General features: G+C 37.1%; 1 protein-coding gene across 1 annotated transcript in view; it reads right to left on the minus strand.

Annotated features, from left to right (window-relative positions):
• Window positions 1-20074, minus strand: part of cdc40 (cell division cycle 40 homolog (S. cerevisiae)) — a 35694-nt gene that overhangs the window by 10092 nt on the left and 5528 nt on the right. The window contains exons 5-11 of the mRNA XM_066701149.1: window positions 18345-18484; window positions 15466-15562; window positions 14719-14858; window positions 11167-11241; window positions 10565-10610; window positions 8064-8165; window positions 1011-1126 (exon numbers count right to left, since the gene is read on the minus strand). Coding sequence (XP_066557246.1) covers window positions 1011-1126; window positions 8064-8165; window positions 10565-10610; window positions 11167-11241; window positions 14719-14858; window positions 15466-15562; window positions 18345-18484 — 716 coding nt within the window. The remainder of the gene's footprint in view (window positions 1-1010; window positions 1127-8063; window positions 8166-10564; window positions 10611-11166; window positions 11242-14718; window positions 14859-15465; window positions 15563-18344; window positions 18485-20074) is intronic.

Consider the following 20074-nt stretch of genomic DNA (forward strand, 5'->3'; position numbering starts at 1 on the left):
ATTTTAGAGGGATTTTGTGCCATTTATTTATTTTCTTATCGATATTTTATTCCAAATCAAAAGACATTGTGGTTAAATGGCAAAATCTTCAGGTTTCCACTTAAAAGTATTAACAATACAATTTCAGTAGCTCTTTCATGGTCAAATTATTCCATAGTGATCCTTTGGAACAGATCCCTTTTACCTTAAGAAAGTAAGGTCAGATTTTACTACATCAACACTACAGAAATCTCTATAGATTTCATCTTAAAGTATTAGAAGTCAAAATGAACAGTCATAGTAAGAACAATCCATTTAAAACATTCTGCTAACAATGGTAGATTGCCTAATATTTCGTAAGATAAAAACTGGTGTGTGTTAAATGCATTGTTTTTAAAATCCCAAATCATTCTATGCATCATGATTGGTATAAGGGTGCTACATGGATTGCAACTGGGGATTCAACTTAATTTCCTCTATGTGAAAAAACAGCAAAATCTTTAGCAATCAGCCCTGATCTTGAAAGAGCAAGAATAACCATCCTCTATAATGGATTTCTCAAACCACAATAGCAGTGACACAATTAGACGTGTATTTGTGGAAAGACTGAAAGGTTTCCAACATTATTTCATTTAAGATTGAATGCTGTTGCTTTGTCCTGGGAAATCAGGGTTAATAGCCTGTCTAAATGGAAGCAGGCAACTTAAAACATTTTTCCTCCAACTCTCTTCATAATTTTGACCTTGAGGAAAAAAAATACGACATTAACAGAACTCTCTACCTGCAATTGCAAATAAATAGCTTTTACCCAGAGAACCTGGCTATGAAATATAGTGTTTATGGTGTAATCTATAGAGCATGGAATTTGTTTCTGGCTAATCTGTCAAAACACTTCTTATGCTGTGGCATGTCTACAGCATACTGCTGGGCCCAAAGGAGCCAAAAGCACAAAGTAGCTACAAGCACCCATTAATAAAATGAAAAGTGAGATGAGAAAAATATAAATAAAAAAGCACATCTACAAATGTTACCTGCACTATTTTCTTATCAGACATTCCAGCCACAAAGAGGTTTTGCTTGTCTTCATCGGGATTAAATTTGACACAGTATGGGACTTTCCGGTTTGTGAATCTTGAAATGCATTGCCCTGAAAAAGATGCAACAGTCGGTTAAATCTTGCAAAGTCTTCATGCTAGGGCATTGAAGAACGCATCCCAATACATGGTTTAATAGGGTTCAATAAAGATGCACCAATATGAACTGAAACAAAACCACAGGGATTAGCTGGACAAGACAAATATGCTTTAAATGTGCCATGTCTATTACAAGTATCATAGATGCATATAAACACAAAGCCCTTTTACAGTTAACTGCATCACCCACAGTAATGTACACTCTACATACAGATAAAAATATATATATATATAACATTATACAGCTATCTGGGGACTCCATGAAGAGTGATTTGAGTGTTAAATGCTGAGATGCTGCCAACACGCAACATGAGTTGAGACTATTTACTGGGAAAATGGAGTGGAAAGATAATTTCTGTAAGTGGAGGTGTTTTTTCAGAGTGACAGGACTTCAAAGACTGTGGTTTTAGACAAGAACGAAATGGCTAAAGATGGTTACAGGGTTTTCACTTTCGTCTTCTGAAGGGGAATTAACAATTATCACCGCAAGAGAGAATCTGCTTCTCATGTTATTTTATTCTAATTACATTTTTGACATGAAAAACAACCTCCCATTTAGATCACTGGGATATTTTATGGGCAATTCATCTTGGAGAGACTGTTTTAAAGAGAAAAGGCAAGAAGCAAAGTCATTATAAGGACACATTTTCAGCTCCACGTTGAAAAGTCCCCCTCATTTACATTTACAAATATTTTTCCACATTGAAAATGCCTTTACACAAAAATAAAGTGATCTATTTCAGGTCGATCCATCCAAGTGAGGACTTGAGGCCAGCAGTGAAGCATGTCACCACAACAATCTTAACCTTTATGTGAACTGTGCTAATGTACAAGTGACCTCGTTAGATACACCCTGTTAAGTGGTTCAGGACAGGACTAAAAGAGGAAACCCAATACTTTTGCACAAATTAAACAGAACATAAAACTATAATGATACCTTTAAAAAGAGAACTACCCATGTTGTCTTGAATCATTTCTTCATGAAAAGTCAAAGACACAATTACCCCCATTATCAGTCAGAGAAGACACTATCATTATTTACAAGAAGGCTTGTGCAGATTTCCATAACACAATGCAGGGAAATATAGATGACAGATGTGGTACCAAAACCATCCTGATGTTTTATAATAACAGCCTGTACGAATCCTTTCAAGCAAACAGAAAATCAATGACTACAGTGGACATCTCTAATGCATTTATAGATGCAACACAGACATCCTGCAGTCAAACCAGCAAAGAAGACAACAGGAAATAGTAAGCTTTGAGAAAACGTTGGCTCATTTTGATGGGGATGCCAGAAGTAAGGCTTATCAAAATATATAAAAGGAAGATTTAAATAATTTAAAAACACTGCCTAAAAATATATACTAATTTAAGGCAAGACTAACAAGGATCAATTTGTGTCATGTTTTTAAATGATATATGCACATATAAAGTGTTCAGTTCAATCACAATGCACAAACAATTCAGATTGATCTTACAAACCACTTGATATGGTTTAGCGGAGTGTGCTGTGTGAACATTTAAAGGAAAGTATTTCAACCTGCAAAATAAAATGTTGCTTTTGATACAAGAATTGTAAAACCAATTTGAAACCAATAATAAAAGCTTTGAGTCAAATGGATGACATTAATGGAACTGAATCAGTCATTTATTAAATGGGAGTAGAATCTGCATCAGCCAGGATTTCCAACCTCCCCTCAACTGTAACAACTCCCCCTCACACAACGCTGTGTTATACATTAATTAATGAGCAATTATAGCATATCATGCATATACAAATCAATAATAGAATGACACATTACATTATAATCATTTTATTTCTCAAATACTGGCTCAGATTTTAGAATTGTTCATCTGTAATTTTTTCTCTTCCAAAGGCAAATCGGTTCCCAAGACTAGTAGGCATTCTAGTCCTGGAATTAACCTCATTCATATTTTTGATTGATTGAATTTGAAATAGTGGATGCTCCTGGGTTGCTGAAATTGCTGACATGCTTACTTACATCTGAAGAAAAGGATTTCTTGTTCAGTGTTTTAGTTAATCTACTGTACTTTCCAGCTATGTTCATGGAAGACACATGATCTACATCTACATACATAGACAGACACAGACAGCATACATTCATTTGACAAGTACACAGCCTTACTTCTTTTTTTTAAATGGGCAAGCATTAACAATTTAAATAGAAAATCACTAGCTTCCACAAAAGACAGATGGCTTATTTAGCTAAATCCCACAAGTAAACATCACTGTGCATCCCAGCATCCCTATTTGAACTGCTGTCTAGATGCTGTGTGACGCTCAGTCAGACAATCCTTTTTACAGAATAAGAAACTGCTTATCTTCCAGAACAAGAGAACAGACTGTTAACAACACAGAAACCCCTTTCATCATATATTCATGAAAATGTGTGAATTTGTAAAAAGTTTAAATCATTATCAACAACCATATAAAGCAGCTCAATGGTCCTTAATGGTTTCAAAAAAATATTTAACTTATGGTTCTGAAATTGGTTCACATTAGAAATAAAAACACGTTCAAAGAAAAAAGCCAGTGATTGCTTAATTAACTTTATCAAATTTGTTAAACCACGCATCTTGACAGTTCTCTCTCCAAGCGTTCACTGGTATAACAGGAGCAGGATGATTATAAAAAACACCCTAATTGATACATTTAAAACAGACAACCAGTCCAACATTTCTTTCTAAAGAAGATTTTACAGAGATAATGACATAGAACGAGAAAGGAACATCATGGAAAAAGTGCTTTCAAAACATTCAATTGTCTTCTATTACCACTGAAATAAATGTCTTCCAACAAGAGCCATAATATTAGTCACTGTCCATAAAACACATTAGATGGAAATTAAATCCACTGTTAAAGGAAAGCCCAAAAGACCACATGCTCTTATTCTCCCCTTTATCTGTCTGCAAAGAGGAATGATAGTTAAGCCATGCCTTCGCATTTGAATGGTTTAATAGGAAGCAGAGGAACTGCAAGAATTGAGTGTGGATAAGGATAAGATTCTATATTCAATAAAATAAATAAATAAATGTGCAAGCAGACTAATGGTATTTATATATACAGTGGGGGGAAAAAAGTATTTGATCCCCTGCTGATTTTGTACGTTTGCCCACTGACAAAGAAATGATCAGTCTATAATTTTAATGGTAGGTGTATTTTAACAGTGAGAGACAGAACAACAACAAAAAAATCCAGAAAAACGCATTTCAAAAAAGTTATAAATTTATTTGCATGTTAATGAGGGAAATAAGTATTTGACCCCTTCGACTTAGTACTTGGTGGCAAAACTCTTGTTGGCAACCACAGAGGTCAGACGTTTCTTGTAGTTGGCCACCAGGTTTGCACACATCTCAGGAGGGATTTTGTCCCACTCCTCTTTGCAGATCCTCTCCAAGTCATTAAGGTTTCGAGGCTGACATTTGGCAACTCGAACCTTCAGCTCCCTCCACAGATTTTCTATGGGATTAAGGTCTGGAGACTGGCTAGGCCACTCCAGGACCTTAATGTGCTTCTTCTTGAGCCACTCCTTTGTTGCCTTGGCTGTGTGTTTTGGGTCATTGTCATGCTGGAATACCCATCCACGACCCATTTTCAATGCCCTGGCTGAGGGAAGGAGGTTCTCACCCAAGATTTGACGGTACATGGCCCCGTCCATCGTCCCTTTGATGCGGTGCAGTTGTCCTGTCCCCTTAGTGGAAAGACACCCCCAATGCATAATATTTCCACCTCCATGTTTGACGGTGGGGATGGTGTTCTTGGGGTCATTCCTCCTCCTCCAAACACGGCGAGTTGAGTTGATGCCAAAGAACTCGATTTTGGTCTCATCTGACCACAACACTTTCACCCAGTTCTCCTCTGAATCATTCAGATGTTCATTGGCAAACTTCAGACGGGCCTGTACATGTGCTTTCTTGAGCAGGTGGACCTTGCGGGTGCTGCAGGATTTCAGTCCTTCACGGCGTAGTGTGTTACCAATTGTTTTCTTGGTGACTATGGTCCCAGCTGCCTTGAGATCATTAACAAGATCCTCCCGTGTAGTTCTGGGCTGATTCCTCACCGTTCTCATGATCATTGAAACTCCACGAGGTGAGATCTTGCATGGAGCCCCAGACCGAGGGAGACTGACGGTTATTTTGTGTTTCTTCCATTTGCGAATAATCGCACCTACTGTCGTCACCTTCTCACCAAGCTGCTTGGCGATGGTCTTGTAGCCCATTCCAGCCTTGTGTAGGTCTACAGTCTTGTCCCTGACATCCTTGGACAGCTCTTTGGTCTTGGCCATGGTGGAGAGTTTGGAATCTGATTGATTGATTGCTTCTGTGGACAGGTGTCTTTTATACAGGTAACGAGCTGAGATTAGGAGCTCTCCCTTTAAGAGAGTGCTCCTAATCTCAGCTCGTTACCTGTATAAAAGACACCTGGGAGCCAGAAATCTTGCTGATTGATAGGGGATCAAATACTTATTTCCCTCATTAACATGCAAATCAATTTATAACTTTTTTGAAATGCGTTTTTCTGGATTTTGTTGTTGTTATTCTGTCTCTCACTGTTAAAATACACCTACCATTAAAATTATAGACTGATCATTTCTTTGTCAGTGGGCAAACGTACAAAATCAGCAGGGGATCAAATACTTTTTTCCCCCACTGTACATTCAGAGATTCATACGTATAAAGATGTGAGGTGCTATATGGGGTGTGGAAATGGCTCTGGACATGTGACCAGGGAAGGTCACTGCTGGTGCACATTGAGCTCCAGTTAAAACTCCAGTGTATAAATGGAGACCCATGTAATTTGCTTAACATAAAATAAGAATGTGTACAGCGATACATATACAAGGAATTTGTTATTTACATTAGTGGTCCTGGAGAGCCCCTATCCAGCAGGTTTTGGAGGTAACCCATCTATTAACAATTTTTAAACACCTGAACATATTTAATTCAAATCAATTAAGCTGGTGGTTTGGTAAGTGACCTATAAAGTGGATTGCGGCTCACCAGGACCAGGGTTCGAGATCACTAATTTACATATTTAATCAGCCAAAGTAGCAGTTTCATAGTAAAATCATCACACAAATAAGGAAGATGATTTGTCAGTTGTAATTGAGCATTTCTATTCCTTTTCTGTTGGAGTAGTGTAAAACTTATATAATAAAAAGACTTGATGGAAAACCGTAAAAATCGTAATTTAATTTCCAGGAAAATATCGCAATATGCATGTATGGGGATAAAAATAATACGACTATTTTGTAGCATTACGTTTTTTTTTTTTAGAGGCTAAAATGGGATTAAGAGAGGTAGAGGAGACTAGAGTGTGCGTGTAAGAGACTCTCAGTGTTGAAGGATTACTTGTCCTAACTTAGAGCTTAACGCACTCTCAAGCCTGCCAGCCCTGTTCATTTTGTTGTCAGTCCCAGAGCCAGGGACCTGTGTAGCTCCCACACACATCAGGCTTCACTCAATACGAGTTGTGCTGCAATCCCTCAGCTCTTCTACCCCTTTGCAGAACAGCTTGAAATGAAATTCATAATCAAAGCATTCATGCCTCGCCACCCCCAGCTGGGCGGCACTGCTCTGCAGCTGCCCATCGTAGAGAGATCGTGGCCATGCAGAGCTGCAAGCTCTGATTTCCCCCGTCAACATACCCTCAGTTCAGGGTCCTGGAAGGGACACTGTCACTGCCTTCAATCAATGTATTGTGGTATCCTTACTTTTGGTGGTGGGGGGGGATGGATTTTGCTGAACTTTGGCTGACATTTACAATCTGAACAACAATTTTTATAACTTAATTCTAGGTTTTAGTGTGTGTATTCCTTTTTGTGGGTGTAATAAAACAATTTGAACATTCTGTCTCTTAGCTGTTTAAACAGTGCAATGAAATGTAATAAACCATCCTGCTGCAATGTGGGAGTAGCGCAAGAGCAATGCGAGACCATCATAAAAGCCATGATTAACAATTAGAGGAACTGAGGTTTTTCATTCAGCAAACGCTAGAAGGAACTTGGAAAAAACTGAGCTGGTCACGTTGTGCACGTTGTGTTAATTTAAATTGTTCAAGCCGAACTGTTGATTTGCTGCCACCTGGTGACTAAACAGATAAACTGCCTGCAGTAGCGAAATGCCTACTGATCAATTAATATGTTCAGGATCTCCAAGACCGTTGTCAATTAATTTTGCAGTACGACCATTATAACCAGAGAAAAATTACAATGGAGAAGAATTGCTACACAATTTGTAAATAATCTGAACCCTAATACAACTTGTATAAATTGATGGAAGTAGAGACTCCCTAATTATTGGTTTGTACTTCTGACTTAAAAAAATATATCTTCAACCTAAGATTTAACAACTTCCATAAGTATACCTAAAGAGAATTCGTTTATTTTTCTTTTTTTTAGCAGTTTAACAATGCAAGGGAAATTTCAACAGCAAGCAATTCTGGTTCAAGATTTGAATTTCAAACACACATTGTAGTTTCTTACCGAATGTTGCAAATGTGCGTAGATGAAAATATGCAAATGTATTTAGGAAGTGCTCATCCAGAATGAAAAGCATGATGTCAGAATGTAAAGAAGTTTGCATTTTTGGGAAACACAAAGGGGTATATAGGCTAAATCTAAATTATTCTTGAAATGAGCCAATTCGTGAGAAGGGTGGCTTTGACTCAAAGTATCTTCAAATCAGTGTTGGAGAGCCAAGTCTACTGTAAACTCTGATCGGTCTGAATAAGATTGAAGATGGCTCTTGAATATTCCAAAGGTAACTGACCTTAAAAAACAAACATTGGACATGGTGTGTAGAATGAAAAGTTGCCCACTGTAAAGTATAACAGTGAGATAGACAGGACTACACTAACACACTAACCTGTTTCCGTGTCCCAGAGCTTGAGATACCGGTCATATGCTGCACTGAGGAACTGAGATCCGTTGTTATTGTAACAGATGTCTCGAACAGCTTTGCTATGACCTGCAATGGAGAGACAACAAAAGAAAACTCATTTCATGGCACTTTCTTTCCTCGTCAATATCAGAAAAAAAAGCATATATACAGTCATACTGTGTTAAGCTAAGTGGCAAAGTGATAATACATTTAAAGCACAAACCTTCACATTTCTTCATACAACATCCAAAATAAATGAGAAAATGTACGAGTAAAAAAACATCCAATTTGATGTAGCCCATGCAGTGTAATGTAATGTGTGGTTGTAATAAAGATATATGTGGTGTAAACAATTAAGGTATTTAAAAACTGCCAATGACAGGTGTTGAAAGCCATTTCTTCACACCCCAAGGATAATTAGGCATAAGCATCAATGAGTATTCATTTTATACCATAGTTCATTTACTGGTGTATCATTCACTGATGTTAATCCTGGGCAGAAGACTGTTACACTGCACTGAGAAACTGTAAAATGCACACCTAATTAAATAAATGACTGAATAAATACAGGCTGGTATATCAATACAATTTAAAGTACTACTGCAAATGACACCTCATGGATAAAGGTGCCCATCCTCATGTTTAAAATCATGCATAATGCATAATGTGGATCTCTATAGTAACAACACATAATGGTAAGAAAAGCTTTGGCTACATCCAGCTCTCTTGGTTAAGCATAGTTTCACTCATCACAGAGCAGCCTTATAATAAGAGAAGCAGGTACAGCATCCTGCGCTCGGCAGCGGCTGACTGACAGATGTTTAGCATGACACTTGATTTCCCTGCAAGATTCTCCACTTATTAACTGCTTGCATTTGGCCAGGTCCAACTTCTGCTTATCGAAAATGCAAAATACAATAAACTAAATAGCTTGAAGGAAAATCGTGTATATGTATGAAATATAAAAATAGCCATGAAGGAAATGGGATTCAAAAGTGGAATGAATCTAGTGGATGTTTGTTCTTCATTTTTACAGCAGGAGACTTTCTTCTCTCTAGCTTTGTTCATTTGCTTCTACTCCTTAATGCTGCGAACACAAGTGGTTCTGGTGTTGCTAGGAGCTGGGAGCACAGATTAACAGTGGCAATATGCCATATCTCGTGTACTGATTCAAAAGGTACAAAAAGATCTCCAGTAACTGAACTATATGAGAAGGGATACATGTATATATGTCATGAAAATCAGGGTAACTGTCTGTTTTAGATGCGATTTAGATCTGAATGATGTCGACAACTGATGTTGAACTTCTATGGATTTGGTAGCGCAACTGGGCTTTGGTGCCCAGTGAGATACTGAGACAGGTTTACATCATGCCAATTTCCAAGGCAGAAGGATTATGTTAATAGATAGAAATGCATTTCAATCTCACAGGTCCTGAATCAATACAGGTACAATCCATGTGTAATTCTTACTCGTTATAAGAACATTTACCAACTTTATTTCACTCTACCATGTAATTTTGCCAAGCATGTTTTGCTTCTGATGAATTTCCCTATAGAAAAGCCCCCAGAGAATGTGCACCACCACTGTGCCTCACCTCCCTCTTCTTATTTTTCAAGATCACACATGATAAATCACAGCTAAGTGACAGTCTGTCCCCCCAGACAAACTGCACCCGAACACTGAGCTGGCAAGATCCATTTTATCAGCATAACACAAAGTGAAAAGGGCAATAAAGAAGGCCAACACAATCAGTCCCCTGTTGATCTTAAAGTCCTACACCTTGTGAGCCAACAGTTAAATCAGGGGTGTATCATTAGCATTATATGTTTGATTTATTTATTATTTAAACTGCTGGATCTACTTTTCAGGCAGCAAGAAGTATAATTATTCTGGCAACTAAGAAAACTGCTGTGCTTAATGATGCAAATGCCAAGAAAGTACATGTGATAAGAAATGTTCCACTATAAATGAAGTACAGATTAAAAATTGTAAGCTTTTGGAATGGTGCCAACTTATTTACCTGGTTTCTTCTTTAACTCACCTCAAATAAGATCAGACAGCAATATGGTTTTATTAGTCTTACTATTCTACACTGCATTGTGCTTCAGAAACACACACATTTAAATGCATTTATTCAGCTTTATTCCACACTGCTCCAAGCACTGTTACACCCCTCCTCTTCTTGCTCTGCCATCGTGAAATAACTTCAAAAGCTTCCTGCACTTCTACAGAACACTCACTAAGATATGAAGATACTTAAATGGAACACCCCCCCCACCCCCACAATACTTATGGTACATGAATTCTACCTGTGAAATAAGATTTGTATGTTTTATTATGAATAAATGCAGAAACAATCCTAGCTAATAATTGGTAATAAATAGTTTTATCATTGCCATAATATTTGATTTTATTCTGGGAATGGAAGGTTAAAATGGATACCAACAATCAATTTAAATGGATTGGAAAAATATGGTACTTACCAATAAATGTTCGTAAACACCTCCTTTCGTTGTAAACTTCCCACAACTAAAATGAAAATCAAACAAAAACACAAGGTATGTTTAAATCATGCTAATATCACTTTATTTTAACTTCCATTTATCAGAATTGTGCAAAACTAAACAAACTAAATCGTAGCAGTGGTAGAGGGCTCTAACTGGAACAGCTGTATAAATGCAGTCTGAGGTGAAATTCTGGCAATCGTGTGAAATGGTAGCAATCAGCTTGAAACGCAACCAATAACAGTTGCCACCAAGCTCTTCTGAAGAGCCAGGGATGATCTCTCCAGCTGGCTGTCCATCCAAATGAAACTCTTTCGCATACATTCTGGGTATGTCAAGAAGGTGAAAGGGATCAGCAGGAGCTTTTGGAAAGGAGTCTTATCTGGACATCAATGGTTAGGAGTTCAGCTTGTTATCCAGTGTAAGACTATGTTCCTGTGGTGCCATTTGATCTGATTAGAAGCCGCACCACTTTTATGAATAAAATAACATTGTGTTGAACATGATAAAGCAGTGAACAGCCACAAGGCAGGTAAAGGGCCATCTAGACACTGACATAGCTTATTTCAGGATGGACATACCTTGATCTTGCAGTCCATTGAACTGGACAGCAACAGATGACCAGACAGAGGAAACAGCCTGATGGCACTGACACCCTGGAAGACAGACATGCATGTGTATTAGTGGAACGGGACAAACCAAGCTCAACAGCCCTGCCTCTGCCGACAACTCAGATGGTCTCGGGTCACATCTTTATCTATACCAGGCAGCCATATAACCATAGTGTATATTTAGCTGGTGTGAAGGTTACACTTTTTCCGAAGATAAGCCAGAATTACTCGGAGACATGAAGTGGGGGAGTAGAGAGGGTGGCACTCTACACTTCCCAGGCATCATTCTAATAGCAAGTTACATGACTTAATGGGATGCGTTATCACTTGATTGTCTTCCTCGCTACATTCTTTTTTTAAAGGTTGAGCTGGCAGATGAAGGTGCCTTAAAGTTTAAATAAACCATGGCCGAGTCATTTCTTTCCTCCATATCTTTGAGCATTTTGTCTATAATTATCCCTCACAACAGGCATATGGAACAGGTGGGTGTAGATTCATGCTTTACCAGCTACACTGAGGACAAGCTGCTTAAATGTGTACCTTGAGGTTGTTATGGATGCATTCTTCCAGTGAGACAAGCCCTTTTGGGTTTTTGTAGAGGGGAATATCACAATATTGAAATGGCACGTGCACTGAATGCTTACAAATGGACAATATTAAAAAAATTATGAAGGAATCACTGAATTAGTATGTATAGATATTCTAAATATTCTTTAAGGTAGGCGATATATATTTTTAAGGATAGTTAAAAATCGATTTTCTTTAAAATGGCTAATGTAATTAACTGGAACGATACAATTTGCTTCGGTAGGTTATTATTCATGTATTATTTATCAACATAATTACATGTTTTTTCCAAGTGTTTTGCTTCCCAGAGAAAAGCAAGGCACAGATGTAAAGAGTAAGTCATGAAGAAAAAAAAAACTTGTAATTATCCAGCAGACACTATTTTCTAGGCAGCCTCTACCCATGGTAGTAGTATTAACCAAACCTAAGGTTAGAACAGTGATTAAGAAAATGATAGGATCACGGTTTCTTTGCATGCAAATTCTAAACAGGCTAAACAAAAATCTGTAAAAGTCTCGAAAGACGTTACAAAACAACCCTTATCTAACCTTACATATATTGTCATGGATCTCAAGTAATTGTAATTTCACAAGCTAAAACATCACATTTATATTCTTCCTTTATTATAAATCAGTATAAATGAACAAAGAACAAAAATATATGAACCCCCAGAACCCACAATCAAACCTCCTGTAAAGATCTATTTGAGGCTCTTCAATGGCTTAACTGGTAAAAACGTATGCAATTTTGGGGTCAATCTAGGAAATGTCACAGCAGACTATGACCAAGAGTTGCAGGAGGGTGCCAATGCTCCCATGGTTGGATGAGCTTGGTAAGTAATTCTGAATTCAAACCGGCTGAAATGGGAAGAATATGGGAGAAAACTCTCGAACTCTTTGAAAACTTTACATCGTAAAGCATTTCTTTAAGAACACACAACGGAGCAATCCAGCTTGAGAGCACATCCTATAATTTTAGAGACTCACTTGTTATGAGAGGGTGAAAGAGAAGAGCTGTCCTTTTTATAATCGTAAACTTGCTCCCCCCTTATTTCCTCGGTTTTACAAACATTTCTTTCCTGCGAGAGGCCTTTGTTTAATCTGCCGTCTGCCATGTGAATCTGGCACAGGCTGGGCCAGACAGAATGAATAAACAGCCGGGTTTCATTAATCTGCAGTGCGCTGGTGGGAGGTGGTACAGAGCTGAAACCAGTCAAGACACCAAGGGAGGGCTCCCCCCAGGCAGGGTTATGGACAATTCATGATTTTTTGAAGACCACACAATGCTCAATTTTGCCCGGAATTTGGGTGTCATCGCAAAGATCCTTGTTCCTTGAAGTGAACACACAGCTGTGCAGATTTACTGATCATATAAAGAGCTAAGTGCAATGAAGTGTCCAAAGCAAGCAACACCAACATCCCACATGTTGCCAGTTGTTTGTAGGAATTTTATCATACAACTCTAATGGCAATCTGTTTTAAATTTTGGAAAAGTTATGGTAAAACTACAGGCAAATCTCTATTATTATTGTTATTTTATTTTTTATTTTACAAAACAGTCTGCTTGCTGTCTAGCAGATTTTCTTCACACTTTCAGAAATTAAATCCTTCTGAACTGTTTTAGTCAAACGTACTAGACTTGCAAGAAGTGAAAATATGAAGCAACAAATACACAGCTACTGCAACATGATGTCCTGTTTAAGTGACTTTTAGTTCAAATTAATCAATGTATGCATATTAAATTGTTTTTTTCAGCACTTATTTACTTTTTAACCACAAAAGTCATCTTAGTAGTTTTTAAGGTGAGTGTAAAAATAGAAATGAAAATTAATAACCATCTACATGAAATGGAGATTGTATTGAGATTGTTTTTTTATAGTAGGTTATACCAAGTATGGTAAACAGCATTAACTACACAGGATAAATGTATGAGATTACCTGCAAAATTATACTTCTTTTTATGCACAGTACAATCAAAATGACCTTCGTCTCTACCCTGGTTTATGGGGACCTTCCAAGTTTATTGCAATCAGCCCTTCAGATCTAACTTATTAGTAACATTCCTTCCCCTCAGATGTCCTCCGTGGCCACAGTGTAATTACGACAGACTGCAGGTGCAATGTTGAAGAATGGTTCGGTTTGCTCCTGGACCTCTAAAGACTCACTTATATATATATTTTTTAACACTGATCAAAGACAGAAAATTCCTGCACTGTGCCAGCATGTTATGAGAATATTAACAAACTGCTCCATGGTGACCACATATAGGAACACTGCAGTGTCACTGAATTTCGGGGGCAGGAAGGAGTCTTGTAGAATAGATCGAAAAATCAAATAAGCATTTCACAGATTCCAAAAACAGGAGGTAAAAGATAAACAAATGAGAGATGGTTGAAGAGTCTACAGAGGTAGCAGTGATCAGAGGTAATTTAAATGTATACTCTGATCCCAAAGAGAAAGTTAAAGTAGGAAGAGGTTCTCAGTCAGTAGGTGTATTTTCATGCTTTGTGAAATTGGGATGATGAAATTGGTTTAACCTAAGGCTTTTTACATTTTCTTTTTTTAAATCTATTTTAAGTTAATTCAATTCCCCTTATATAAAGGTCAGATACCACATATGTCATGCATATAAGCAAGAGTGCAGATTTTCCCTACTCATACTGGCTATATTAAACAGATTTGTTTGACTTGACGGGAATTAAACAGATTCTCTTATAGTACAAAGCAACAGTTCATGGCTTTGTACAAACACTTTTCTGAACAAACAATTGTGAACAGTAATTGTGCAGTATTAACACTTTTATGGCTTTAATGCACAACCTAGTGTTTGGATGCGTAATATTGTTGGCTGTAGAAATGTATGGTATGACCAGAAGTGGGTGTGGGTGTGTGTGAGCATAGTTGCAATTCATTCCATACATTTCACATCTAGAATGAGAGTCACAATGTAGCTCACCTTTGTATGTCCAGACCAGACGTGAATCTGTTTTTTGGGCAGGTAGCACTTGTCAGGAATGTCAGCCGTGCGCAGATTGATGCCCACATCCTGAGGAATGTGCAAATATGACCTGCCCTGGTAGTCATATGCATCCTTGACTGGAGAATCAGACACGAGAGCATGATGTATTACAACACATTGTATTAAAGAACCCACCTGAGACTGCTATGACCAATACTTTTCTTATCAGCGGTCTTTGTCACCACACCACCACATTTGTCATACACTAAGCAATAGAGCAGTAGGATTTGTGATCATATCGGCATTGATATCATATCCCCCACCCCCCCTATTCATTTGTTTTCTTTCTCCAGTATATAGGAAGACATTAGTCAGAATATGGAAATAGTAACACTACATCACTACTTTCATATTCTCTCTGAAAAGGCTTTTAGAAACTACAGGAATCAGAAGAGTTTCAGAGCTCTTACGAACATGGTCCTTTGAAATTTTAAGGTTATGCAGAGGCAGATTTGTCAGATTATAAATGATCCTCACTAGGAATTTCAATATATCAGCCTAGCTCAGCAGTGTTAAATAAATAAATACATAAACAAACCATCAAATAACTAAATGTGGAGCTCTGCTGTCAGCCATTCTGAACTAATGGTGTAGCAAATTCACACTGTTAATGGAACAGCAGCTCCTGATGCTGTAGAATTGGGATTTGTTATGCAGGGCTGGGAGCAGAAAGTCCTGGCTTACCGTGAAGAATTGTCTTCTCGTCTGCCGGTGCCTCTTCCTCATGTTTGCCTTTCTTCTGTCTCTTGGCAGTGATCTCATCCAGCTCCTTCTGTTCTTCCTGAGGGAGAAGACATACTGTTAGTTACCAAAGCCCTGCCTCTGCTTGAAAATAAAAACAAAGATCTTCTATTCACTTCATTAAACATCTGCCCAATGGACACTTGGATTTGTCAGGTCTCTGCTGAAAGGTTTTCAAAAGCTTTGGATTTTAAAATTACCTAGTGTGCTTTATCAACAACTAAACAAAAATTCAACATCTCTAACAACATGTTTCAAGTAGAATTTGTGTATTTTTAACCAGATTCAACTGCAAGGATCCTTTGGAATTCAAATGTTTATGGTCACTTTACCAAGGTACTTCTGTCAATATGTGCAAGATGTATTTCAGAAAAAATGCAGCTCTTCATTTTCATTTTATTTTTGGAAAACCAGCGATTAGCCTTCACTTGTCCTGATGACAACCTTAAATGTTTTAAATATAACCTTTAACATGTACTTAGCTATAGCCCACAGCTTGATAATATCATTAGAAAGAATACATATTTTCCATGCAGTTTACATAAATGATTTAAGTTACTTAATAATTTAGCAACAGCCCTGTTCTTTTAATTGTACATGTTTGATTCATGATTTAAGGTAACCAACCAATCTTTGTTCTGTGGAAAACACATTTATGCAACAGATGTTCTAATTTGTGATTTATACTGCAGAAAAAAAAATCATTACTTTGTAATACTGCCTGGGGAACATTATTGTGATTATAAATAAGAGGCCAAGGAAAAAAACTAAAACAAAAGATAAAACCTGATTTAACGTTACACATATGTGGTATTAAACCTAACCTTTTATTTGTGTCAAAGGATATATAGAGAATACCTTTGGTACTGATAAAGAACATTTAATGATATATTTTCTGTCAATTAAAAGCCTACGGTGTTTTAAAGGTTGTATTTTCATTTGGGAACTGTAAATGCTTGGATGAAAGTCAGTCAGCATACAAACTAAAAAGGTTTTTTTCTTGCTATTTTTGATTTACACAACACTTAACCATTAAAACATTTATGAAAGTTTGATATACTATGACTAAAACTATCCAAAACTGGACACATCATGGTAATAAAGCCGCTAATTCAGGCTGAATAGAGCTGGTTCACCTCTTGAGCATGTACACATGGAAACAAGCTGTTAGAAAACTGTCCATTGACCAACAAGTCTATCATTGCTGCTGGGTAAATTATTTGGCATGGCTTCAAGATTAACATAATTCTGTAGACACTATTTCTATAAGCAAAAGGAAAAGAGGTGGATAGCTTTCCTCCAATTTTTGCATCTCAACTTGTGCTGGGATTCAATGCCCCATAGATTAAACACTGCAGTCGAAATAATTGCTTGGACTAACATCAGAATCTTATTATTCATTACAGACATTTCTATTAAAATTGAAATGAAATGGATATCGCATACTGCTTCTGTGAAAAATGGGCTGTGTTTTCCCCCCACACAGTTCATGTTTCTTTTCATTTACAAATCTCTTTCACCAGATTTAAAAAAACAAACCTAAACGCCAATGCTTTATTTATGGGAATATTCTCTCTCCACCTGTACATATTATTTTCTTTATCAATATCTGTCCAGTTCAGGATGTAACCACTTGAAATCCAAGATTAAATTCACCTGCAGGGATTACTATTCATGCTGCAAGTGTAATGATTTACATGCAATATTTAGTCACAATTCTCAGAAAGTGCACAGCAAAGAAGGGTCATATTATGCCAATAGAGAAAAAGCCTGATCTTCTGCTAGGGATACTTTTTCAGTTTAAAGGAAAACAGACACTACAAAGAACAAGGCTTAATGCCCCCTTGAGTGTGCTTAAATCCATTAATATTAACCTACACTTTAGGGTGAATTTGACAAAGCTGACCTTTTTGTATAGAAGAAGTGTCCAATGACATTCTGTGGAAGCCATGTCACTTTTACACTTCAATCCCACCCGGACAAATTGAGATGTCAGGATCCGTTACTTTGACAAAATGGATTATCTTAAGCCTGACACTTTCTTATGCTTTAAAAATCCAATGTAGGTTGTCAGAGAAAGAGCTTTTGCCACTAATGTGCTGTCTGCAATTTTTCTCAGTTATGAAATAAATGCATTGTTTGATCTTTTCCTAACGATATAGACCTGTCCCAAGCTATCTCAAAATCATTCAACCCTTTTGGTCATGACTTGAGATGAAATCCCAGTTTTTTACAGTAATTTTATGATTTTACTCAATATATGCAAATCCATCTTAAAGCCGTGTGCATTTACACTGCAGGTAGGTTGTCCCTAAACCTCTTAAGCAGGTAGTTTCTAAGCTGGATTTTAGACTCAAGTCTAACTGTGCAGTTAACACTGCCCTAGGTCGGCCTAGAGCCATCCTGAAACGGACAGTGTAAATGCAGTAGAAGTGAAATAATTAAAGCAACAAGCAATCATACTTTAATTCACCAAACACAAATCCTTCAAATCAGCAGCTTAGAAGGGAGCAAGAAAACCTATAAATCAATTTTAGCAACTATAAAGAATGCAACCATACACCGGTCAGAAGAATGGAGCAACACTAAGTATGCAGTATTCCCTGCTCCAGAGCCACAAAAATACAATCAATGTTTTGGTTTTCTTCAGCTAGAACATGCAGTATAAGCTTACACAACAGAGCTGGAACCATGTGACAAACTAAAAAATATAAAATGTTCAACCACTGATCTGTGAGTCTGCATTAAGGACACAAGTCCCTGGATGACTGGGACCCTTATACTGGACTGCTACTTTCTTATTAATGAAAGCAGCAACTTACTTCTGAGGGTTTAGCCACATCTTTTTCATCCACATATTTCGCCCAGGGTCCCAGGAAGCCATCAATGTCAGAAGCGTCCGTTCCTTTGACTTTTTTCCTTTTTTCTGTTTTCTTGGCCCCTGCCTCAAAAACTGTTAATCCTGAAATACAAAAATAATTAAATAAGCTACTTTTCAGGTCTCATGGGTGGTGAACATTTTAAACGAATTAATTAAAATATTTTCAATGTTTATTTAATGATTGTGTCAGACCTATATTAAAAATATCTGTTAAGGAGCTGTTTTATTATTGTGTATCTGCTACAGCTAAGTGAGCTGCCAGGAGATGAGGAGTAGTAAGGAAGCTAAATGAATAGCTGAAAATGAATTACTAATTACAATAATTTTCTTGGCTCTAATTAATTTTGCCTTGAGACGTGGCATACTAATAAACAGTTTAAATGATATCTGCAACAAAGTAGCAGGTTTACTTAATGCAGAAAGTAGAAAAATTAAATGAAAAATAAGAGCTGGAGAAAGTTGCACACAATAGTGTGTATGATGTTGTTGTTAATCTGTATGCACAGCAGTACTTCTTGAACAAAGTGAACACAACGGATCAATGCAAATTATATATTATATATATACATACATATACACAAACACATATATATACATACATACATATATATATTTGACAAGCTCACGAATTTCAAAAAGGATTTTCAACTTCAACAAGTGTGTAGTTTGGAACAGTGCCAAATAAACATTAACTTATATCCCTATAAGAAGGCTACAATGCTTAAATTCAGTAACACGATATAAAGGGACTGGACATTTGTCTTTCATGAGTGAAACAATTGAGCTATACAATTGAGTGACATGCCAGTGCTCCTTGCAAAAACTTTAATGTTTGTACAACTTAAATATATTACTGCATTGATTTTCTGATTTCAGAATGATCTCAGAATTAACAAAACAGACATGATTTAAAAAGCATCTGCAGCCATGTTCGTCGCTCTGATAACCTATGACCAAATGCACATATTTTTTAGTAATACAATGACTATTTCAAAGTATTAAGGTACCACAATGGGCTGATTGTTCAATAAGTAGCTTCAAAGCATCCTATGCCAGCCTCTTTTAAACAGAGGACCCAAATAAAGGTTACAAAGTCCAGTCAAGATAAACCTAACGCTTTAGTAATGAGAAGTGTTGTCAATTACTTCTTATAAATGCATAAACAAATAAGTAATAGTCTTAATTGGGAAAAAGAAAAGGGATGCAACCACTACCTATTCCTTGAGAAGACTTTAAATTTGTATTGATATATAAAGAATAAGTAATGAGAAGTGTGGTCAATTGCTATTGTATCAATATTTAAAAAGAAAGTAATGAGAAGTGTTGCCAATTTCTTTTTATTGATGTATAAAGAATAAGTAATGAGTTGTCAATTGCCATTTTATCCATATGCAAAATAAATGAGAAGTGTTGTCAATTAATGTATCGATGTATACAAAATCAGCAATAAGTAATAAGGAAATAACTGCACTGAGGCTTCAAAGTACGTTGCACATTTGGAGAAGAAGAAATGGGATCAAAGATGGATAATTGCCCCCTGCAGGATGGCCATTAGGGTTCTTCTAGAGCACATCAGGATTGCACAAATATCACAGCCCCCCAAAGCTGCTCAATTATGCCCCGCTTCCACTGGTGGACGAGGCTGGCCGCGGATGCTTAAATGGGTGTTTC

This window comes from Amia ocellicauda, chromosome 1, assembly GCF_036373705.1.
Source record: "Amia ocellicauda isolate fAmiCal2 chromosome 1, fAmiCal2.hap1, whole genome shotgun sequence".
Lineage (NCBI taxonomy): Eukaryota > Metazoa > Chordata > Actinopteri > Amiiformes > Amiidae > Amia > Amia ocellicauda.